This window comes from Colossoma macropomum, unplaced genomic scaffold, assembly GCF_904425465.1.
Source record: "Colossoma macropomum unplaced genomic scaffold, Colossoma_macropomum, whole genome shotgun sequence".
Taxonomy (NCBI): domain Eukaryota; kingdom Metazoa; phylum Chordata; class Actinopteri; order Characiformes; family Serrasalmidae; genus Colossoma; species Colossoma macropomum.
In genome coordinates, this window is record NW_023494786.1 from 14,672,723 (window position 1) to 14,698,680 (window position 25,958).

General features: G+C 39.1%; 1 protein-coding gene across 1 annotated transcript in view; it reads left to right on the plus strand.

Moving 5' to 3' along the window:
* lrrc75a (leucine rich repeat containing 75A) overlaps positions 1-24,004 on the plus strand; it is a 33,684-nt gene extending 9,680 nt beyond the window's left edge. Inside the window, exons 4-5 of the mRNA XM_036561675.1 lie at positions 2,509-2,621; positions 20,410-24,004. Coding sequence (XP_036417568.1) covers positions 2,509-2,621; positions 20,410-21,247 — 951 coding nt within the window. The 3' untranslated portion in view covers positions 21,248-24,004. The remainder of the gene's footprint in view (positions 1-2,508; positions 2,622-20,409) is intronic.
* Positions 24,005-25,958: the final 1,954 nt, after the last annotated feature.

The following is a 25,958-nucleotide window of genomic DNA, read 5'->3' on the forward strand; positions in this document are numbered from 1 at the left end:
GCAAACACTGCCACTCTAATGCCTGTGCCCTAGTGCTACCCACTGCTCTAGATTCAGTTTTAACCTTTGTAGAGGTCAGTCCATAGAAAAATAGAAACCCGCACGGGCAGTATTGATTTAGAAACTGATCCCTTTTATCGACACACAGGGTTTTCAATCCAGACGGTCTGCTCTGTGTGAAAGTTTGCTACAGGAAGGTACAGTACATGTTGTATTTCAGCTGAAAAGCTGAAAGTCAACCAAAAAGGTTAGCTTGAATGTCATGGAACGGTGTTCCTGAACTTACTGTGCTTACTTTAGATGGATTTATTTCATTTAACAGATACAGGCATAAAATATGCTCTTAAAAACAATGTTCAACATAATATTAATGGCCTTTCTTTGTGTCACCACAAAGAATGTGATGTAAGGCTTTGTAGAATCACCAAGCAGCTGTAGAGGTGAAAAGACTGAGCACCGAATGAGTTGAGACAGATCAGTCTGTGGTAGTAACTGATTTAAGAGTGACTGGTGAATGGTCTCTTCTCACACGCACACAGTTTTATTACAGGAGAAATTTATAGTACTATGTAAAAGTCAGAGACCACCCTCTAGTCAAAACAGTCATTAAATACAAGCTACTGCTGTGTCAGGAGATATTTTTGAGGACATTAGATATAAGACAATCCACTTGCTTAAGGAAGAGGAAAGTCAAAGGAAAATAAGTGAAAAACAGGAGTTCCCAAAACTTGGGTTTAAAAAATCATTGAATGGTATAGAGCAGTCCCATATAAAATGGGACTGCTAGCAACCGTAAAAGACCTGGTAGACCATCAAAACTGCCATCATCAGATAAACAGTACTTAAAGCTTATATCTTTGAGATATTTATGAGATCTTTGAAAGCTACACTTTTGCTTCAGATCTGAAAAAATCCACAGGGGTTTCTGTCCATCCTTCTTTTGTGAGAAGACAACTCAACACTATGGGTCTGAAAGGATGTGTAGCTGTTAAGAAGCTGTTACTGAGAAAAAGAAGCTGTAATAAAGCCAAAGAGTGGACACACTAAATACTTCATATTTAAATTTTAATAATGTATTTAGTTGTTGAGGCTTATGTGGAATTTTCTTTTTTCTGGTGCTGAAAAATGATTAACTTGTACTTACTGGCCGTTTTTCTCTAGAAATGAAAGAAATGAGGGTTGATCTCTGACATTTGCAAAGTGCTGTATTGGAGTTACATTTTTAACCACTGATTTTAGGATTCATAAAACAGAAGGTGATTCATATTGTTATTAAGTGCAAGTCATGACAGTGTTGATAGATGTGTAACCCTTTCTAAGTAATATCCAGTATTGTGTGGATCCAGAGCACTACTGACATGGAATCCAACCTCAGAGCTCCCATTTCAAATTCAAGCCCAGGCCACTAAATGTGAATGACATAGCTGCCCTGAAAATGACCACTATGTTAATTATGTTTTTTGCCAAAACGGCTCTGTTACACAGTAATGAATAAAACTGAGTGGCGCTAAATGTTATGATTTTTGTATTTTCAGGCACACATTAATCTATCACACAATAGTGGGGGTCAAAACCAATAAGATTTAATGTTCTCCCATGTGTAATTCCAATAAGAAATTCTTCTGAATTCAGGCAACTTTATGAACGTACCTATTTTCATCATGTCTCCTCAGTTAATAAATGTAAGGTTGAATGAGGGAAAGAATTATAAATCACAGCAGAGAAACTCATCGTCATGCAGCTCCAGTCTGTAAAATACATTATGTACACCTGCATCGTAACTTTAGCGCACACACAGCCACCATTGCTTGTCTGAGCTACTCTAATGGCTGTGCCAAAATGAGTCAGAAATAGCAAGTCTGTCAGTCTGTATTGCTCTGCTCTCCTGTCACTACAGTCGTCAGCAAAATCAGCAAAATTTCTTCTCCCTTCCACTGTAGTCTTAAGCCAGACAACATTAAAGGGACACTCCAGCCGAAATCACAATTTTTAGCATTGATATATCTGTTGTGAACATGACTTTTCATCTCTTACAGAAGTTACAAAGTAATCTCTAGAGAGAAATTTCCTTCTTTGAAAACTGGGAAATGTTCTTTATGATGATGTGAAAAATTGGGAATTTTGAAGGGAAATATGTGGCATAATTAAGTTTATAAATTGGTTTTGATATACTGTCAGAAAAAAGGTACTGTCCGACAATGTTTTCGAACAGAAAAATAAACTGAAAAAGCAACATAGGGTATGTGGAGCCAATACAACATTCAACATATAAAAGTGATGGAATATGTTATAATTAAGTTCCGTAACTAAAGGTACTGAAGATGTACCCTTGATGGTACCACTCCAGTAACAGTTTAGTACCTTTTTTCTGAGAGTAATATCATATGACAGATTATATTACATGCTAGCTATGTTGGTATAACCCTTTAACCTCTTGGGTCTGTTGCGTAACTGACACCTCTCCCTGTCCACCATCCCTCCCCCCTTTATCTTTTCTGTCTGGGTCAGGAAGGGGACTCACTGGGGGCCATGGAGAAGGTGTGCCGGCAGCTAACCTACCACCTGAGCCCACACTCACAGTGGAAACGACAGGGCCTGCTGAAGAGGAAGCCACAGGCCTGGTAAGCAGGGCAGACAGCACAGAGGAGAAAGAGGAGGGTGCGGGTGGGTGTCATGTGGAAGCAGCAAGGACATCTGCTCTATCTCCTACCTCAGTGACACAACAGGCTTCTCTCTCTCACTCTCTCTCCTCCCTTCATCACACTTTCTCTCTTAAGCCGGCTGCAAACTGTGCGATAACACCAGCCTTATAAGTTTATTGCATATCACACTGTGCAAGATGATGCCAGTAAAATCTTGGCCAAATCATTATGGCAATAAAATTCGGTGGCAGACTGGCTGATATCATTTATGTTCACGCGTGCTGCCTGCCAGATTATACAAAAAAGGTAAAGGGGCCTACAATACAAGAAAATGACCATCACCATCGCTACTGCCATCCTGGTTTTGTGTTGAAGTTGAGAAGCAAAGCTGATGGAGTTCTGACACCATGGGAAATAAAGTTTCTGTGCTAAGCTGAACTTTAACATTTAATTACAGACAGTTCCTAGTTTTGCAATGACTTTTTAAAATGGTCATAAAAAATACTAGCAAAACTGATTAACACTAGCTAACACTGTTAACATTAGCCTCAAAACTATACTTCACTAACTAGTAGGGATTGCACAAACATTCATTTTTACTAATCAACTAGTTGTCATTACCATTTTTTTTATTGTTTGCTGTTGTATTTCAGTATGTTTCAGTCTCAAGCACCCACAGAAGTACACAGACTGTCTCATGTAAACTGCATGCTAAAATCACCACAGCTTTTAAAATCTAACCTCTCACAGAGAATTTAACCTGGCTTTGGCTATCCGCGCTCGTGTGCGCCATTTTATTGCTGATGAGAAACAATCTCTACATGCAAATAAGCCTTTCAGAACAAGATATAGGCCTAGTTGCTAAACCAGGAAACATTCACGCTGTCCCATTTTAATAAGTTGTTCCTGATTTTTGCATGAAGCCGTAGAATGCAAGTAAACCCGATATTCTTGTGTGTTTGCCAACTCAATTCATTCCACTCAATTTAACACAAGTTTGGTTTTGCACGGGTCATGTTAAAGGTTTGGTGACTGGTAGTTTTGCTTGTCAGTTAAATGGCTCTTTCCCATCAGAAATGGCAGTTCTCAAAGCCTATTAGGTTGTGCTCACAAGCCTGTATCTCAGGATGGCTTAATTGGTTTCCTTTCATGTAGTATTTCCTCGCAAATAAAGTATCTTGTTTTTTGTCTAGCAGCAAAACTGGTTTCTGTTCTCTCTATTTGCCTCTTCACTGCATTTTGCAACCGCTAGCCATCTGCTGCTCACAGCACGAACTAGTAGATTTATCGACTAGCTGACTAGTCTAAACAATGCCTGCTAACTAGCTAGTGTATCTAGCTGGCTATAACTTGTTAGATATATGTTAGCAAGACAGTATAACTAGTATATATCTTCAGTTTGCTTCAGACTGTAAGCATTAAGTGCTCTAAGAGCACAAATTTCAACTCATGGCCAAAGAATTCATGCTTGACTGTGACAACATTATCATGGTAAAAATCAGGGAGTACAATAAGCTTCTCTCTCTCTGTCTCTGTATCTATCTGTCTCTCATCTGTGTCTCTCTCCCTAATCTATTTCGTTTCTCTCCAACAGCCCATTATGTTATCACCCAGCTCCATCAGAGGGAGCATAACAACCTCCCCCGTCATCCGCTGAGCACTTACTGATGGTCAGGTTTGCTCCCTCCTCAAAAAAACATTTTAATTCAAAGTTCCATTTTAATGCAAGTGCATATGATTGAAATGACTGGCTTATCCTCGGATCTGCTCATAGGAGGTGGGCAGAAGCCCCTGAGCACAAGGCCTTGTTCATTAATTAAAGTGATTAGTCAGTTTAAAAATAAAACGCTCCCAGGCTCCTTGCAACAGGCGGTTAAGCTAAGTCATCACTCTGCTTGCCGTTTGTCTGAGAACTGATTTGTCCGCGCTGAGAGAGTAATGACAAATTAAAAACCATGGCCACAAATGTGCTCTAGATCTGGGCTTTGAGCCTAGAACCACACTGAGAGGACTCCAGAGATGCCCAAAGGTGCTTAGGAGACAGTATCTGATATTATGTTACTGGAACCCACATGCACACACTCTCCTCTCTCCCAGACTGCCATGTCAGCCGCTTTCCTCTCTGCCTTTCCATTGTTGAAGAACAGCGCTATTTACTCAGCACGGTGAATGAAAGAGGGCTGGTCCCCAGTAGTTAATGCAGCAGTCAGGGTGCTATTGTACAACCACGCAGCTTTGCAATGCACTGTCTAGGCAGACTTCTTCACAGCTGGTACTACACAGCCTGTATTTGTGTGTGTTTGTCTGCCACTCTGTGGTTGTGCATTAATGCAGTGATTCCCAATGGGTGTACTCAGGGGAAGCATTAGCAGTGGAATGGTACTGTGGGATTTAGAACTGCCTCTGAAAGCGATGTCCACACAAGATCTGTTTGATGGGAGATTCGTGGAATAGGTTTCTATGGCCAGTCAGCTGGACACAAGCTTAAAATCACCATATGCAATGTCAAGTGTCTCGTGGTGTCTTGTAAAGCATGCTACCATAGAACTCTGGAGTCATGTTTCACCATCTGGCAGTCTGATGAATGACTCTGGGTTTGGTGGATGCCAGGAGAGCACTACCTGCCCAAAGGCATAGTAACTGTAATGTTTGGTGGAGGAAGAATAATCGTCCAGGCTGTGTTTCATGGATTGGGCCCATATGTTAAAGGGAAATCTTAATGCTACAGCATACAGTGATATTCTAGAGTACTGTATGCTTCCAACTTTGTGGCACAAAGTCCATAAAGAAGTGGTTTGCCAAGATTGGTGTGGAAGACGTTGACTGGCCTGCATAGTGCCCAGAAAAGTGGAGGCTGTTGTAACAGAAAGGGTGGGGGGTTAATTCCACATTAATGCCTATGGTTTTGGAATGAAACCAAGCTTTTATTGTCACTGGCAATAACAGTAACTTCCAAGAGATTAAGAGCTGTGGAGGTGCTTAAGACAAGAAAGGGTTGGGAACCACTGCATTAGTGCATGTGTAGTGAGATTGGGAAATGTATGTGTAGTGGGAATAGGGTGTTTATAGCCTGTGTTGTTGGAGGCTCTTGGGATGCGCTGAAGCTTTTCTTCTCTCTGTGCTGATTTCTCCACTGCTCCCCAGGCCTGGGCTGAGGAGTGGAGGGATAAAAGCCTTGCAGAGCTAGAGCTATTTGGACTTATCTCAGTTCCCTCATTGCATGCTGCTGCTGTTGTTGTTGCCACTTCAGGACTGTGTTCGTCAGGGCATGTGTTCCACACTGACCCAATTAGATACCTGTTCTTTCCTCCTCCTTTCCAGTGGGCTTGTGTTTAATCCTCGCTGTGTGGGCAGATGCAGCTACACTTGCCGCCTTAGAAGCACTGCTCAGGGTTTTTTATTGTGGGTCATCGGCTCACTGTTTATTTGTTTGTTTGTTTGTTTCCCTGATCGCTCACAGCCATGTGAGTTATTGTTGCAGATGAGGCTGCAGCTGATAGTGTTTGAATGGGCTGATTACTCAGACAACCTCTTCACATTTCAGCTGCGCTGTGTTTTCTAGCCAATTTGTTAGAGTTCAAAGAACATTTTAGACCATTGACAGGAACAAACTGGAAGCTGTCAGGGTACCGCACTGCAAAACTCGACAAGTTTATTCTATATTAAAGAAGGTCAGAGAAGGCTCATCTGAAGGCTGCCTTCGTGCTATGTTTAGGTTGAAAAGGAGGCTGTAGTATTCCCAAGGCTTGAATGAATCTGAGTGACGAGACCCCTGAAAGGCAGTGCTCTTACACTAGCTCTTACACTGTCCACTTTAGAGTTTACAGTTGCTGATCAGTACTGTTAAAGTGATGATACTTTTCCCCAAATGTAGTCGGTACTACCCCTTACTCCAAATGTTTGGTGTCCAAAAGCTGTTAATGCATGTCATGTAATGTAAGTCATGAAAGCATACACCTTGAGTGCAACACTTTTAGCGTTGTGCAAACTGCATGGCTAAATCATCATACACATACCTAATGCCAACCAAGATGTAAAGTAATATCAAATAGACTTGCTTATTTGGTTTCTGATACTGTAAAATATTGTAAAATATGCAGTGCTCTGCAAAAGTCTTAGGCAAGCAAGTTGTTTAAAACTCGTTCATTTGAGCAGTATGATGCTTGTTGTTTATGCTTGTAAAGCCACTGTATAACTTCAGAATAAATGTAAACAAACATTAAAGCAGTAGAAAAAAATAAGAATGCATTGTTTTCAGTAAAGTTATTAATATCCTGGTTAGAAGAAGTACAGTTAATAGAAAACAGGTTTAGTTCCTGCTTTCTTGCTGCACTCCAAACGCTGCATGGAATAATTCAATTTCAATAAATGATCAGCTGATTTAATTTAATAAAGGATTGATTAGATTAATTAGCTTTTGGATGGAAATGGTTAAGCAAACACATTAACAAACACAAAAGTCACTACTTACTATAGTAATTTTACTTGCATTTATTCTAATATTAGAGTTTTTCTGAGAAAATACCTCTTACTGTCCAGACAAATAGCATTTGAAATATAAATTCTCAGGTGCCTAAAACCTTTGTACAGTATGGTCACATAGTAGTAGAAGGCTGATTTTTTTTTTCCTGTATATTGGTTCAGTTTTTCGAATAACGGTATGTCAGAAACCACATAAAGTCTATTTAAGATTATTTAACAGCTTGACACAACTGAAGGTAAGTGATGAGTTTAGGCATGCAGTTTGCTCAGTGCTAATTTCTGTACGTATACCTCCATTACTTGTTATTTTGCCTTGTAGCTCCAATGCAAAACTAAATATCAAACATATCTTGGCTGATCTACTACATTTTGGCCAAACCACCACTTCTATGGAAACAACTTTCATTCTTATGAATTTGCTTCCCTTTACTTAACTTTCACTAACTTCATTCTAATGTGCTGTTAGGCTGTAAATAAACAAGGCTATGTAAAATAGATTTCTCCTTATTGAATTTGGCACAATACACCAGGACCTGTAAGGCTTCTTCAACCATTACACACCCCAAGTCCTTAATTGTATTTGAAACTCTGATTAGGTCTCAACTATCACTTTAACTGTTCTCTCGCTCCTTCTGTTTTCTCCAGCTATGACTCACTGGCATTAGTCCCTTCTGCCAGTGTTTCATTAGAGGAGGACATTATCATGAGCTAATGATCCACTCCAGTGCAGGGCTTCTCTCCCGGCTGCTCAGTTGGAGCGTGACCCCAACCACCAGACCCCCCTCTATCCCCCTACCATGGTTAGGGACCATGACACAGACATGCCCCATTTTCACTTCCATTTGGCTCATGATGGAGAATTAGAGACATTAAGCCTTATTATAAGAGCAGTTAGGCTTGCACAGAACATCAGTAATAATCATCAAGATCAGTTGTTCAGTTTTGGTGCTGTGGTTTTCAGTGTACTTATGCTTTTTTCGTTTTATCTGTATCTTCAATTTAATGTCGATTACATTAGAACAAAATCACTAATGTCAATAATTCTAGATTTTTATCATTCAATATACTACCTCTATCTAACGATAAACCTGAAACAGATGCATATGTAAAAATTTTAGGGTGATCTAACAAAGCAAAAAGCCATGAAAGGTTGTGTTTTACAGTGATTTTACCACCATTAAGGTGTTGTTAGGCCATCTTTTTACATGGACATAAGAACTTTAAGTAGTTCATCATTATATATTCCAGTCTGAATAACTTTATGAAGTTATTTGTCATATAATCATGAAGATGTGCCAGCCACACATATCCCAATATAGCAGTGTTTTTTTTAAAATAATTATATAATTATTTTTAATATATAATTATATAATTTAATTTTTATATAATTAGCTTTTGTATATCCGATTACTACTGCTACAGAAATACTATTTTATACTAACCTCTATGAGGTTTACCGTATTATGTTAGCACCAAGCTAAGAGTGGTGTACATTTACTTTCCAAAACTGGGTTTAATAATAATTAGTTCTACCTTAAACATGGACATTTGAAGCTTGTAAGACATTAAGGTAACATAAGCTTTATTTTGTACGTTGTCTGTATGTTGTTACCATGAATCATTTAGTAAATACTTTTACTTTAAAGCCCTAACATCAAATATTAATGACAGAGCCTGTTAGCTATCTGCTGAGTTAGTCAGCTTGGTTCCAAGTGTTCAGGGAAATTGTCAGCGCCTCAGTTTAAACAAAACTGAGTTCCTACATAGGGTATGGTTATTATGTTTTTGTTACATTTTGTTTAACTTTAATTAAATATACATACTGCTGCTTGGTCCCTGCCTATCAGTATTACATTCCATGTTCCATGCAAGCAACATAATGGTTGAAGATTTGTCCATGAAGAGCATAATGGTTTTTAATAACATGGCACATTAATACAGAACTGAGTTGTTGTGAGGTGGCCAAAGGTGTGTGTATATATAGAGCATTGTGTGACAGCTTTAAGCATGACTCAACCAACAGATTTTAGAACCAGATCAGCTTTTATAATTGGTAGTTTAACGGTCAATATTAGATTTTATATCCTGAGTGGAAATGTCAGAGCAGATCAGTCAGAGCAGTAAACAACTGAAGCAGTCGATGGCTCTGTAGGGTCTTTGGAGTAGAAATGTCTGATGTAGATGTGGAAAGCAGATTTAAAATAATAATACTACTTCTACTACTAATAATAATGATAATCTTTTTTAAAACATATGATTAATCTACACTGTATGGCTAAATGTATGTGGACACCTGACGTTCACACCTATATGAGCTTGTTGGGCATCCCATTCCAAAATCATGGGCATTGATAAAGAGTTGGCCCCCCTTTGCAGCTATAACAACCTCCACTTGTGCCCATTTAGCCAAAGAGCATTTGTGAGGTCAGGCACTGATGTTAGACAAGAAGGCCTGGCTCACAATCAACCTTCCAATTCATCCTAAAGGTGTTCACTAGGGTTGAGGTCAGGGCTCTGTGCCGGCCATTGGAGTTCCTCTACACCAGACTTGTTAAACCATGTCTTTAAAGACCTCACTTAGTGCACAGGGGCACAGTCACACTAGAACTGGAAAGTCAGAAGCATATAATTGTCTAAAACTTCTTTGTACGCTGTAGCATTAACCAAAACCCTTCACTGGAACTGAGGGGCTGAGCCCAAACCCTGAAAAACAGCCCCAGACCATTATCCTTCCTCCACCAAACTTTACTGCCGGCTCTGTGTATTGCGGTAGATAGCATACTCCTGTCATCTGCCAAACCCACATTCATCCATCAGACTGCCAGATACTGAAGCATGATTCATCACTCCAAAGAACATGTTTCCACTGCCCCAGAGTCCAATTGCGGTGTACTTTACACCCCTCCAGTTAACGCTTGGCATTGTGCACAGTGATATTAAGCTTGTGTTCAGCTGCTCGCACATGGAAACCCATTTCAGGAAGCTCCTAGCAGAAAGTTCTTTTGCTGACGTTGCTTTCAGAGGCAGTTTGGAACTCTGTACTAAGTGAAACAATAGATAATAGGCAGTTTTTACATGCTACGCAATTCAGCGCTCGGTGGCCCTGCACTGCAAGTTTGCGTGGTCTACTGCTTTGTTGCTGACTGTTGTTGCTTCCTTTTCACAATAATAGTATTTACAGTTGACCAAGGCAGATCTTACATGGCAGAAAATTCCCAAACTGACGTGTGGCAAAGGTGATGTTCTGACAGTGGCACGTTTAAAGTCACCAAGCTCTTCAGTTTTTGTCCTATGAGTGTTACATGGCCATGTACTTGGTTGTATACACCTTTTAGTAATGGTTGTGGTTGAAATGCATGAATTCCATAAGTAAGACACACACTTTAGGCCATATAGTGTATGTTGAAACATGAGTCTTGTTTCTGATGGTTCCCTATAGCACATCTACAAGTGCTTAATTGTCAGTCAACAACCTGGTGATAGTCCATTGATTATCAATAGCACTGGGGTTAGAATTAGGCCCTGGCATACCGTGTGGGTCATAGCAACTGCTGGGCCACCAGATGTCTTTATTGGACTCACTAATTTTACTCTCATGACTCATGGATAGCTAAAATCATTTAATAATATACTGCAACCATTAGCCTATATTAGAGCACCAACTTGGCTGAGATAGTGAGTAAACAGTAGTAAGTAAACAAGAAAATTACAGAGTAATTCGTATTCATTTAAAGTAACAGGGCTGGATTTGGTTGTGGATTGAGGTTAAGGCTGGGTTTAGAAGAGTGTTACACTTTTAAAAATAAAGGTTCCTGAATGTGTTCTTGGCATGGACAAATGGTTCTAGGAAAAACCTTCATATGGTTTGGAACTTTTACATTATGTGGAAGTTCTTTAAACTCTATAAAATGTTCTTTACACTTGCATATGTCATTTATAAATATGGTTCCTTAAGGAACCATGCTTTGAGAGGTTTTTTAGAGAACCAAAAGTGCTTCTTATCACATCGCTCCAAAGAACTCTTTTTGGCAAGAGTTTGGAAAGAGTTAAGCTGAATTAACTCAAAATAGTGTTAAAAGTGTTACCAGTATATGATTTATTATATCTAGCACAGGAAGAAATCATAGAATAAAAGCAGATTAAAACTGCAGCAGATGGTGGTGGTAACAGTCGGATGTTATGGCTGGAATTAACTGTTGGAGACACAGCAGCTGTCTGCACTGTCTGCTCTGTAGTGTTAGACTGAGTTCAACACAGCCTGCAGTTCATAATAGCTCATAATAACCAGCATTGAGCTGTCAAGGGCTGATGAGGTGCGGCTCTAGTGTCTCTGCGGACAGGCAGACTTTCAGTTACCTCTGGCTGAAATTTTCCAGACTCAGTGACAGTTTTCTCTCCCTTTTGGGTGCCATCATCTTTCATAACATATTAAACTGTGTCTGCATGTTTATGCACTGAAAAAAGAGACGTTTTTATCTTACTTGCTTCAAATGTGTACAAAATATAGTACCTGAACAGTATTTTGTATTTCAGTATATTTACTTTTGGCAATAATTGTGTTGATGTAATATGCCTTATGAAAACCATCTTAGCAACACTAAGGAACTTATCCTGTTAGGAACAGGATTCAGAGGAGAATTTTATAGTTAATTCAGACAATTACTATAGTAATAATAGGAGACTATTATATAGGGGCAAAAATTACTATAGAAGCACTATACAGAACTATAAAAACCTTATCATCTCTTATAGTATTACCATAGATCTTTTTGAATCAACTAAATTATTCTTTTTTTGAGCATAAAGTGTACTGTCTTACGTGCCATGAATGTATTAACCAAACATATAAGAACAGTGTGTGCTCCATATGTAAGAAAGATGTACAGTAGTGTGCTAAAGTCAGAGATTCAAAAGAAAATTACACAGAAGACTCAACAACAGAATTTAATATCATTTCTTTAGTATTCATTTTTGTGCACCCTTTGCCTTTATTATAGCATAGCATATAAGCATATTCAGTTCTTTTCAGAAGACTTGCTTTCAGTTTTTCAAAGAAATCTGCAGAGATACCTCTAAGTCTTAGTTCCAGGTTGCATGATCCAGGTATTCCCAAACACATTCAATGATGTTGAGGTCTGGGCTCTGGAGTGGTCAGTCCATTGTTCTGAGAACACCAGCAGCTTTTGTTTGGATTGCAAATGTTCTTTTTTCTATTTTTCCTTTTTCTCATTAACAGCTTCTTGACAAACTGCACGTCATTTCAGACTCATAGTGTTGTGTTGTCTTCTCACAGTGGAAGGATGGACAGAAACACCTGTGGATTTTTTCAGATATAAAGCAAGAGTGGAGCCTGATTTTCTCCTCTATCTCAAAGATTAAAGCTTTAAGGACTGTCTGGTGGGGACAGTTTGGGTGGTCTACAAGGTCTTACAAGGCTGTCAGGAGCCCCCATTTCTCTGTATTTTCTAATCATTTTTAAATTTCAGTTTTGGAAACTTCTGTTTTTTTGCTTTGACTTCCGCCTTCAAATGGAGTATCTTATATCTATTCTCCATAACTCCTGAAACATGAATAATTAGTACTTAATGGCTGTTTTAACTGTAAAATTACTAAATGAGGGGGTGCTCTCTGACTTTTCCACAGTATTTTTTGTGTTATTAAGAGAGTATTAATGTAGGGCTATAAAGGGTGTATCTGGGTTGTTTTCTGTTGAGAAATTATGCTGTCATCTCTCAGGCATGTCTGGTCTCGCTCCCTTTTTCTTCTTCCCTCATCAAACCTCCCCCTGCTACCTCTGTATTCATATCTCATTTTTCATTCTTCAGTCTGATCCCAGGGCTGCTTCTCCAGATGTTCTGTCCTTCTCTGTTGCCTTGCATTCAGGCCTGCAAGTTTTCATGTGCTCTCTCAGCTCTTAACTCGGTTCTAATCACTTTTCACCTCTCTCTCTAACAGTTCTACTCCTCCTCTGCTCCTCCTCTTCACTGCTGTTTTCTCTGTAGCAGCATTGCCGGGGTCAGAATATGATATGCAGATGAAGCGGCATCATTAGTATTCATTCCTGGCCTCCTGCTTGTTGCTTTTTCTCTCTCATTCCCACTCACGCTGACTCTGGCAGCGCTGCCCATCTATTTCAAACCAGGACTGAATGAGACATCCTGTTTGACATTCCAACCCTCCTCGCTCCGGGTGCATTTAGCTTTAGTGCATTTGATTTAGACCATTTGTGTTGACTGCTGAACATATTGCAATCAGAAATGCCTCAGCACAAAACAGTCTCTAAAACTCCTAAAAGCCTTGCGATAATAAAGCTTTTTCTGTCTGCATTTAATGCCTAAACAAATTACACTTTGCAGAGTCATTAGAGGAAAAATATAGGGAAATATTCAAGTTTACCTAAGTTTCCCTTTACCTCAAATGTAGTCGATCAGCCGGACATGTTCGGTTGTTTAGTTTTGCACTGGAGCTGTGAGGCTAATGTTGCTAACACTAAAGGAAGATTATACCCTATTAATTACACCTCAAGGGTTATTTAAGGGTTCTTTAGTAAAGAAAATGGTTCCATATAGAACCATGAACACTCAAAGAACTCTTTGCATGATTAATTGGTTCTTTGCGTCGTTAAAGCATTCTTCACATTGCAGTCTGCAAAGTGCTGCAGATGGTTCTATGCTGAACCTTTTTGAAAATGGTTCTTTAGAGCACCAAAAAGGGGTCTGCTATTGTTATGATGTCAAAACTGCTCTCTTAAAAAAGATGGTTCTTCAAAGTTTCTTTAATAATAAAAGAGGCTCTATATCGAACCATGAACACTCAAAGAACCCTTTGCATGCTTATGAAAGCGTTCTTCAGTTTGATGGAGATGATTCTCTGATGATTCTACATAGTATGTTTTTTTAAATATTCTTATAGCTCCAAAAAGGGTTTCTTCTATTATTATGATGTCAAGTTGTAACAAAAGCAGAACCCTTTTTGGTGCTATTTAGAACCCTTTTCAAAAAGGTACTATATAGAACCATCTACAGAGCATTCTCCATCAGGAAGAGCCCTTCATGGTGCAAAGAACCCTTTAAGTATGCAAAGGGTTCTTTGTGTGTTAATGGTTCTACATAGAGCCATTTTCTTTACTAGAGAACCCTTGAAGAACTGTCTTTTTTAAGTGTGTGAATCAATAGAAGAACCCTATTTGGTGCTATATAGAACCCTTTTCAATAAGCTTCTATATAGAACCATCTACAGCATATTCTCCATCAATCTAAAGAACGCTTTCACAATACAAAGAACTTTAAGCATGCAAAGGGTTTTGAGTGTTCATTGTTCTATATAGAACCATTCTCTTTACCAAAGAAATTTGAAGAACCATTTTTCTTAAGTGTGTAGTCTACTGAAAAGCCGAAGAATTTCACAAATGTGTTCTTCTTTCGATGTAAACTAGGTGGTCCTAATCTTGAGTGTGTACATTTGCAGTACCCTAACCAATCACAAGGCTTATGTGGTTCCTCCCGCCCACACAGCACTATTTTCCATAACAGTCTCTCTCTGTTTGAGTCAGAGAAACTTACAGAGGAAAAGCTAACACCCAAGCAAAAGCTAACCTAGATAACATAGGACATAACTGAGCTATGAAGCTTGCTCATCTGTCTGCATGTTGCCTCTCTGTCTGTCCATCCATCCAAATGTTGATTTCCTTTGTCTGTCTGCATGTCTCTTTGTCTGTTTGATTAACCAGCAAGACCAGCATCCCCTGGATGCATATCCATCAGGAAGGTTAAAAGGAGCCTTACCTTCCTTAAGACATCACCATATAAAAGCCACATGGACACAGCAGGGTAGTCTACAATCTCACCTGTTTACATGGAGTTGTTTAGTTCAGCCTGAGCGGCATAGCAGGCTGGGCATGCTGGTTTGAGGGCTGTCAATCACACATTCATTAGAATGTTCATTAGAATATTAGGACCAAACCCAGACAGTTCGCAGACAGGTCAGTATTTCTTAAACAGTGCTTTATCATATTTCCATCCTGGATGTTTAATATAATACTCAACATTAGTGTCAGGGTTACACTGTGTTCCCTGGGACTTCAACCTGTTATGAACGCAGTTATTAAAGAGTGACCTCACTGTCAGTGTTTAAGCCCTGCCTAGGCCAAAGACTCTGATGCTGTATTCTACACATGGTCAAAAATCTATTATACAAACATGGAACCTACACAAGCATTCTGTTTCAAAATTGTGTAGAAGGTGCCATATCCCACAGTTAGAGCTTCATTGTTTTTTACCAAGGTCAAAATATATTTCTTTGTTTGATAATCATTTTTGGTCTGGTAGTAATACTGCCCATCTGTCTCTAATATAGAAACAACCTCAGCTGAATCAGAAATCATTTCTGTTCACTGGCCTGCAATTAGCACATCTTGTTTGTGAATTGGTGAACTGATTGGATGATCACCTCAGTGGCCCAGCAACTCCATTTGGAGCATGAATCTTTAAATCTGGAACGAGTGGGCACAGTCAGACGCACACGCAGATGGTGTATAATTTGTTGGAAATATGTTTGTAGGTCTTCCTCTTTTCCTTCATTATTTTATATCCATGAAGGATTTCTGAATTATACTCTGAACTAACTGTGTGAAATGCATTGCTGGTGTGTCTCCCTCACCTTCCCACCTTCCAACTGCTGGTGTAAACACAGCAGATTTATTCACGTTCACGAACACATATTAATCATGCATGTTTACTCAAACCCCTTCCTCACACCTTTATTACCTACAGCAAACTGTGGAAGAGGAATCTCTCATTTGTGTATATACATATACATATCCTTTTCTGTCCTCACTCTCTTTCTCTCTCAGGTCTCCCCCTCTTTCTCTTTTTGTATCTCTCTCTTTCTCCCTCTCTCCTTACTTTTTCTCTTTTGTTATGTCTCACTCTCTTACTCCCCATTTTCTCATTCCCTCTTTTTTCCTCTCTCATCTCCCTTTCTCTCATGTTTTCTTCTCTCTCTCTCTCCCTCTCTCCCTCCCTCCCTCTCTCCTGTTCATTCACGCTGTGCACATAAAGGCAGACGCTGATATCACCCCCTGCCTTTGCTTGCAGAGGAAAAAGGAAGCGTTCTCCATGTAGGCCTACACACCTGCTGCCTGGGGGATAATTGATCTCTAGAGAAAAAAGGAGAGTGCAAGCGAAGGCCAGGGATGGACAGATAATAGAAGAATGAATGGATGTTTGAATAAGTGAGAAGGAAGCAGCAAAGTACTTTTCATTTGAAGTGCAGCGAGGATGCCTGGCAGGCAGAACTATAAGGTGTGCAAAAAGGCATCTGCGCTGGCAGTGTGTGGAAACGCAGTAATTTCGTCTCTGATTGTAAATGCCCTCATTGTTGGCACAAGGTTAACAGGCTTCAGTATCACTCCTCTTTCTCTTCTCGAGTGGCAGGGATGCTCTTGGAGACCTACATGCTGAAAAAAGTATATAGGCTTCATTCTAATGTGGACATCATCTCCTCATATATAAAATCGATTACATCAACATAGTCTTGTCTTTCAGCTTACTATCCTCTGGCGACAGTTATGTTGCAGTATGTTTATCTGTGAAATGATAAGTAAATTCAGTGCCCTTTTTCAGTGGAGTATCATGTCTCTTATTGTTCACAAGCACCAACTCACATCTTGCGCTTCATTTTAAGAATCGTTTGGAGATACCTGATACTGTGGCTGACAGAGCTTATAAGCAACTGCTCATGTGGCATGACATAGCACTGTTTTTTAATGAGTCCTGTAGCAGCTTGCCAGGCCTCTTGTGTAAACTTTCATGAATAACTTATCATGGATAATGAAATGATTTTTTTAAATGCAACACTGTGCATATTGACAGTACTTTTAGGGGTTAGAAGTCGCAGTTATCACTAACAAAGACAGTATGTTCTAATTGTATCACTTATTTCTCTCTTTTAGCTAGGCTTCTGCGATAGGGTGATATAATCAGATATCTGTAGTGACTGACAAGTACACAGATGACGATGGTTCAAAGGCAGTAATTGCCGTCTGGGGGAAAAAGAAGTGATAGAAAACTAGAGAGGACTAATTTAATTTTTAACAGCTTGTTAAATTATATGTATACATAAGACACATGCAGTATAGTAAATTTTAGTAAAGGTATAGTAAATATCTGTGCTGTGAGTTTCCCAGAGTGTGACATCCCGTCTGAGGAAATTTTCAGCATTTTCTATACAGATTAAGTGTACTGATGGTTCAGATGAGTAGTAAAATCATGAAAAAGTAATACTTCTTGGTTTCTCTCAGGTGTCTTTAGCTGAATTCCAGAGCACCTCCACTATAACGACCAAAAACAAATTGTTTTTTTTTTTAAAAGAACATGGATATGGATTTGTGCATGTTTAGCAGTTTATAGCTTGTCAAGCAGTTATAGCTGTTAGCACATATGTAGTTTTGTGTGCATCCTTTAAAAAGAGGAAACAGCCGTGAACCAACACCAGTAGAAGCTCACAAATCTACATGTATGCAGCCTCAAATTTCAAAACGAGATAAAATACTTATTAACTAAGATGTTGTGTTACTCAGTTGTGTATATTTATATATGATTTTATTTAATATTTTCACTGAATTAGTTAATGCTTAAAAAATGTAAGCTAAAGGTAGCACAGAAAGTAGGTCTAAGCTTGAGCAGACTGTGTGTCTGCGTGGGGGGGGTGGAAGGGCAATCTTGATATATAGTGCTGTAGTGTGTGTGTGTGTGTGTGTGTGTGTGTGTGTGTGTGTGTGTGTGTGCGCATATAGCATACACAAGAGAGTAAATATCATGCTAATTGTTTTTAGATATCACCCATTCCCATTAGTTCACTAAAACATTGTAAACGTTCAGTTGATAACATATTTGTGTTTGTAAGCATAAAAGGAGATACTAAGTTATTATTGTGTATAAAATCTTGTTCTTCAGAAAGAAAAGACATTGTTTACATTTTTGCCATGTTAGTCATTTTTTGAATTTCATTGAAATTCAAGTCAGAAGTGCAGACTTAAACCTGTTGATAGAGATTGTAGCTCAAATTGGATATTAAGTATGTTTTATAAATATAAATTATGTAAGTTCATTTAAAGATTAGAATAAAAATGGCAGTAATGCATAGACCTTTAGAGGTTAACGTAGCTCCACAATAGTGAAAGGCAGAAAAATATTTTCTGGGTTATAGGGAAGAGACAAATGTCAGGTTGCCGGTTCTGAGATAAGGGAAGTTGTTGGCTTGGAGTTGATTGAGAGCGTGGGATTTGGGCTCTGGGCCAGTGAGATAGAACTCTGCCTCAGCCATTTCCTTCACAGTGTTGTTATTTGTGTTTGCTGGGTCAGTGACAGGGTTGGAGGATTTGCAGGGTCAAAGACTCAGAGGGAAAGGAAATGTCTATCAGGTCATCCTCATATGAGCATGAAATGCTGAAGTATAGAACTAATCCATGGCTCCTCTTCACCCTCTTACAGAGGTGCAGTATTGTGGAGGATTCTGTTGCTTGTGTGTGCGCTTTTACAGAAAGTGTGGAGATGACTATGATTCATCTGAACTAAATGCTGCCAAAAAGCCCTTGTTTTCCCCCAACTCCTCACACTCCTGATCCTTCAGTGTGGAAGATTGTCTATTTTAGGGTACACTACAAAAACAGCAATTCTGAAGCACCCAAAAGCTGCCATACATAGAAAAAAATCGACAAGTGCTTAGAAATTTCATGATAATGTTGGAAACACGTGTTGTACTTTAGATGCAGATGTTTTGGAAACGTAAGAATATTTTCTGGAACACATAAAACAGGAATTTCCAAGAATCCAGAGCTTCAAAAATCTTTCAAGTGCTTTTTCAGGGTTGGTTCACTAAAACAGAGACAGAAATCAGCATTTTTCAGATGTTGGATCATAATTGAGATCAGCTCTCCTCCACCCTGCATGGTCTGTTTATTGTTTTCATCAGTGCCAAACTATATTCAAGTCTGATTCCAGTTTTCCTTTTTATGGCAATTAATGTGGCGCAGGCACTTGTTTTCATCATTTTTCATTTTCCCTCTCACTCTTTTTTGTGTGAGCTCATTCAGTGGAATGTCAGTGTTCCCCACTGCACTTATTTTTAGCTCTCAACGTGTGCAGCAAGGCCTGTGCTTCACTTGCTGGCACCGTTTTAACACTCTCGTTGCAGATAAACATCTGTAAGCCTCACTCTCAGTCATTCTGTACTTGCTAGCAGTCATTAGATCTCTAGGAGCCTGACTGAGTCACTTTAAATTGTAATAACACTATAAATATTAAAATGAAATAAAGCATACTCATCTCATTTATCTGATGATATTGGATGTGTGTGTGATTTATTAGCATATTTTCTTTCAAAGCACGCATGAACTCATCAGTGTTACCTTCACTTCCTTTTCTTTGGCCACTGCTGCTTGATGTCCACTCCTTAAAGGAGCATTCAGTGTAGAGCTGGCCATTATGCTGTGCTGCCCGGCCCACTACACTACAGAGTGATTCATGTCATGAAGGGCTTCATTATTTAGTTTAAGAGATTAATTGGGTGTGTCAGGGAAAATACTAGACTGCAGGGCAGCAGATCTCCAGGACTGGACATGCCACCTTAGCGCTTCACAGGTGGCACAGTTATCATAGACACTGTAGGGATGCTTGCCTGGACGTAGATTAAGTGTAGTCTTGGACTAAATTGTAGTGGCAAGAGTGAATATCTATTGGAAATTCTTTTTAGTCTAGGATTAGGCTTAATAGTTTCCTAGACATGGATTAAGCCTGGTCTTGCCGTGCGAAAGGTGATTCAGTGCCAGAAATTCTTTTTAGTCTAGATTTAGGCTTAGGCTTATATCTTGATCTGGGAAAGTGTCCCAGTGTCTATAAAGACATCATATGGCTAGACTACTTTGCTTTCAAAGTTCTTTTCAGTTTCTATCTGTTGTTTTGGGCTCCAGCTACAGGAACACATCAGTTCAATTTACTTTGTGGTAAGCATTAGGCTTAGTTCAGTGGTGGTGATCTAAAGTTGTATATGGTCGGATTTCTGCACATTTTGGTAATTTTGCTGCTCAACCATATCAGATTCTATGAATTATCAGGTTTAGTTGTGGAAAATCACAAAATTGTTCTGGTTTCCCGACATCCAAGATTGGAGTTGTTTTAAAGTTGACTCTTGAGTGTTTCTCTCACTCTCTCACTCACTCACTCACACCCTCTCTCTCTCTCTCTCTCTCTCTCTCTCTCCGTCTCTCTCTCTCTTTCTCTCTCAGTTTGAAAGCTGTCCTTTCAAGTCCACCTGCCAGTGGGACGTTAGACCTATCTGGCATTCCTCTGGGGGTGAAAGACATGGAGCGGTTGTGTTCGCACCTGCAGCGGCATGCATCTCGCATCTCCAGCTTGGAGCTGGGCTTTACTGAGCTGACGGACGAGGCCTTCCTGCTGCTCTTGCCCACACTGGCCGCAATGCCTCACCTAGAGACCCTGGCCCTCAACGGCAACCGTCTGACGCGGGCTGTGCTCAAAGAGCTCACTGACACGTTGAAGGATCCAGAGAGCTTCCCCAGCGTCACCTGGATCGACCTGGGCAACAACGTAGACATCTTCTCCCTGCCCCAGCCATTCCTGGTGAGTTTACGTAAGCGCTGCCCCAAGCAGGGCAACCTGCCCACTATCCTGGAGTTTGGAGAAAGCCAGGCCAGCGAGCCAGAGGTCCGGACAGATGGGGATGGAGATGATGATATAGATGATACAAACAGGACGGTAAGCATGGGAGAACTAAGGTCTGAAGTTGAGGGCGACATGGATGGAGAGATGGAGATAGAAGAAATGATGGAGGAGCTGCTGGACTTTGACCGGGAGATACAAGGAAAAGATGAGATGGAGGAGGACAGCATGTGGACCATGGAGGAGCCAAGGCCCGCCGCAGGGCCGTCTCAAGGACGTGGCAAAGCGAAGAGGGCGGCTAAGGCCGAAGGAGAGGACACACACAGCCAGAGCTCGCAGCTGTCGTGCTCCAGTCAATCACAGCACTCTTCAGCGGCCTTGGAACCTCTGAGAAACGACTCCATGGTGGATCAGGTGGCGTGTTCTTCAGGCAACCTGACCTGAGTGCACTCTCTTTACCTAGAAATTGCAGCCTTTAAACCTCTCTTGTCCAAAGGGAGAAGAAAAAAGAAGACAGAAGAGACTCAGCGCAGCTCTGGACAGTTTATGGGTCAGCGCTTCAATCAAGAGTGAAGGGTATCCAGGAAATGAGGGAACAGATTCTGTGGCTTTGACAGTCCTTGCTTAAATATAAGGGACAATGTGTCAAATTAATGATATATTGTGAGTATCATTCGGAAAATTACAATGTATACCACATATGAGGTACAACAATTATATACACTGGTATATTATATACACTTTACAATCCTGTGCAGTTTAAATGCTTCTCTTTCAGGTATAGCCCCTTGGATATACTGTCCTAGCAGCGGACCTTTATAGGGCTGTCACTATCAATTCCATTAGTAATTGAGTGATGTATGATTATTTTGATGATTAATTCATTAATTATATAACAAACAATAATAATTGATTTAACAATAACAATCCATGCATAACCATTCAAAGATTCTAAAATACTTAATTGGTTCTCTTTTAAAGGCTCAAATACTTTATTAACTTTAAACATAAAGTAGGAGGGCTTTAAAATGATTTCATTCATAAAAATTATAAGAACTATGGAGAACAATACATATATGAGGTGATATGCACTGTTATCTTGCAAATCGCCAGCTAATCACCACTGAACGATTCAGTTTAAGGATTGTAGGCCGATGCCGATATCTGATATTTTTCTTGTGCATATCTGTTGATGCCAGTATCAATGCCAGTACTTATACATTTATAAAATAGAAATAGAAATTGGGACTAGATCTACCTGGATTAGCATTATGTAGAAACACTTTATTTCTAGAAGGTTATAAATGCAGTAAAATGAACAAAATGCAGATATTTTAGGGCACTAGCCCAGCACCGCCTAAACATTCTGCTCTTTTCAAGTATAATAAATACAACACCAAATATCGGTTTGAAATACTGGTTAAATCCTAACATCTGTCCAGTGCCAATACATTTTTAAGCAGAGATACTGATATGATGGTGATATTGTGCATCTCTAATTTTAATTGATGTTTTCAAAAATGTAAAATTCGAGTTCAATCAATTAATCGTGACAGCCCTAGACATTTACCTATGTGCCTGCTTGACCCTGCTGGAGAGGAACGTGTGAAAATGTGTGTGCTTGTGCATGTACGGTAGTATGAATATGAATGCGCTCACACGCTTTTCCATTGCACACAGTGTGAGATATGGAGAGGCGATTAATGAAAAAAACTGACTTGCCTGAGATTATAAGTCTAGCTCAGGCATGTTTAAAATTCTCTCCGTCTATGCATCACACCCTCCTCCCCAGCAGCATTAAACCTGTTCAGCTTCTGTTGAATATGCATGTCCCCAGTGTCCGAATGCACTTTAACTTTAGAGTGCATCTGACAAAACAGAGGGAAAACCAAATATTTCACACAGATGCCCCCCATGTAGAAAAAACAGTGCTTTATAAAGAAATGGCACCAAAGATGGAGAAAGAGAGAGTTAGTCTCTAAAAATCAAGATACAAACACAATTGCAAAAAAGTTGGGACAGTATATATACTGTAGCTGAATATGGTCATGCTAATAAAGCTTATTGAACTGAACTATAATGTCAGTAAAAACAGGAAGCAATGGTTAGTAAATTATGTTTGACCTGTACTGAAATGAAAACAATATTTGATGTTTTATCTTATGAACTTTATTGTTTTTAATATTTGTAACTATATGCTCAGTCCAAATCCGATGCCTGCAACACGTTCCAAAATTTGAGACAGGAGCATGTTTACCCCTGTATTACATCACCTTTCCTTCTAACAGGACTTAATGATCATTTGAAAGTGGAATTGTTAGCGATTCTTCTTATACAAGTCTTAAGGTGCACAACCATTGTTGTATTTTGCACTTCATAGTGCACCGCGTTTTCAATAGAAGACAGACAGGCCAGTCTAACACCCGCACTCTCTGATTACATAGCCATGCTGTTGTTAAAATAAGCATGGACTTCCCTGAAAAAGATGGCATCTAAAAGGGACAAAAATGTTACTCCAAAATGTGTATATATATTTTGGTGTTAATGGATGTTTTTATGGATGTGCAAGTTACCCACTAATATCCTCCATCTTATGACAGACCTGGCTTTTGTACTTTACACTGGTAACAATCTGGGTGGTCCTTTACTTCTTAGGCCCAGCGAATGCAACATCCACTATTTCCATAAATAACCTGAAAGGCTGATTGGTCAGACCACTATACATGTTTTGACTGTGCGTTAATACATTTTAGATGAGCTCAAGCCCAGAGAAATCGGCAGTGTTTCTGGACATTGTTGATGTGTTTTCCGCTGTGCATAGTATAGTCTTAAGTTACATTTGAGGATGCAGCTACGAACAATGTTGCTGTGATATCCATCACAGAAGCATATTGGCTTTAGGCTTAGGCTTTCAGTTCTGGTCTTTGGCCTTGCTTTTTATGCACCAAGATTCTTCAGGATTCCTTGACTCTTTTGATGATATTATACACCATAGAGGGTAAAATACCTAAACTTCTTGCTATCGCCAGCTGAGGAACATTAACTGTTGGACTTTGCAGAAGCATTTTTGTGAAAGTGGCGAGCCTCGACCTACCCTTGCTCATGAAAGACTAGGCCTTTCCTGGAGGTTCCTTTTATACCTAAACATGATTACATCATTTACAATATTTAATAACATTCCTAGTCTTAAATCACCCCATCCCAACTCAATTTCAGAATGAGCATATACATACAAAAACAGTGAAGCTGATAAGATAAAACATTATATCTTGTCTCTGTATTGCTTTCATTTAAATACTGGCCAAGATGGATTTACAAATCACGTCTTTCTGTTTTTATTTGCGTTTCACATACCGTCTCAACTTTTTTGGAATTGTGCTTGATTTAAAATGATTTCATTAGCTTGAATGGTGACAATTAAACCTATCCAAACGTTGCTCTTCCTTTTATATGGACATTCTAACTTCTCACATTTAATTGCTGTACAATTGCTATTTATTTGTTATATTTTTAATCATCCAGCCCTTGTATTAGGAAGTTCTGTGTATTTAATTGGTATATCTATTTAGCTATTAAGTACTATAGCCTAGATTTTTTCACAGAGACTTTTGTTCAATTTGAGCTTTCACTGAAATGTACTGGTAGTTCCAATATGTTTGAAGTTAAAGTAAACTAAATCCATGTATTTTTACAGTATCTGAATCCTGATAGGTAATTTCCCTTTAACAGTTTATGATATGGTTTATACTATCCATTAAACTATTAAATGCAAAATATTTCCTATCCCGTTGTGAATAAACCATTTTGAGGTCTTTCCATGTCATTCTGGAGGTAAATGCTGCTCCCTTACAGAATGTATGTAATAAATGTTGTCCAATTTTGCAGGGATGCAAATCACACTGTCTGTTACTGTAGTCTTATTGTAACCTCATATGGTTATCACAGGGCATTTCCATCATGACACAGTTATGAAATAATTGTGTTATCAAAGTAGAATATAATGGGGGTTTTGGAATATTCTTTAGCCTCAAGCCACAGCCAAAAGTTATAAATTAAACAAAATAAAAAAGAAAGAAAAAAAGGAGAAAGATAAACACACAGGACTATCACTGCATGTCTTACATAGCCTGGTAAAGTAACCAGTGCATCCCTTTACAGCAGACTGTCCAGTATTTTAAAGAGCCTATACTTTACATATTTCTAATATTTCACTCTTTCCCTGAGGTCCACTTTTTTGCATTTGTGTTTTTTTTTTATGTACCACAAAGTCATAATTCATTTTTACATGACCATTTTGCAACCTCTTTTTATTCCTAAGAAATAAACAGACTGTTTTTGTTACTGTTACTTTAATGCTCATGTAATAATACCTGAAATATACAGAAATATGTTATGATTGGCTGCCTTATATTGTGCTTCACTCAGAAAGCAGTGCATACTGAAACACCCCGTATTAGCTACTTCAACCTAAAATGTGTAGGGCAAAACTGAATTAGCTGATTTGTGTAAACCCTTTTTACACAGTTTTTATAGTCAGGCTGCTTCACTTAAGTTTCATATCAGTATGAATATCTGTTGAAAAAATGAATACTGCACATTGCAGTGATTTGGTATGATTATTAGTTATGATTAACCATATTGAGCCAGTCTATAATTTTCTTCTAGTCTTTTTTGTTTTTTCAAACACTTAATGAAAGTAATAAAACTTTAGAAATACAAAGCCAGGTTATTAAACAAGTTCTGCTTTTATACAAATCACCTATTTATGTTTGCCTTAAAACTACATCAAAATGCATTTAAGACCTTTTAAACAAATGTATATAACACCCCTGCTTATTATAGAAAATGACTATAATGAGCTGGCAGGAAACTCAGGTCTATGTTCTCTGCCTGTTTATCACCCTCACCTGGTCAGCAATAGCCTGGAGCAGTGGTCACCAACCCTGGTCCTAGAGATCTACGTTCCTGCAGAGTCTAGTTCCAACCACAATCTGCCACACCAGCTCCAGCTAATTAACTTCTTAAGAAGTCCTTAATTGCTGGATCAGATACATCAGTGTTAGATGAGCACTTCAGATTCAGCCTGGAACTAAACTCTCCTGCAAGGATTGGTGACCACTGGCTTAGAGCTAAGTGTGCAAAACATCCATTGGAA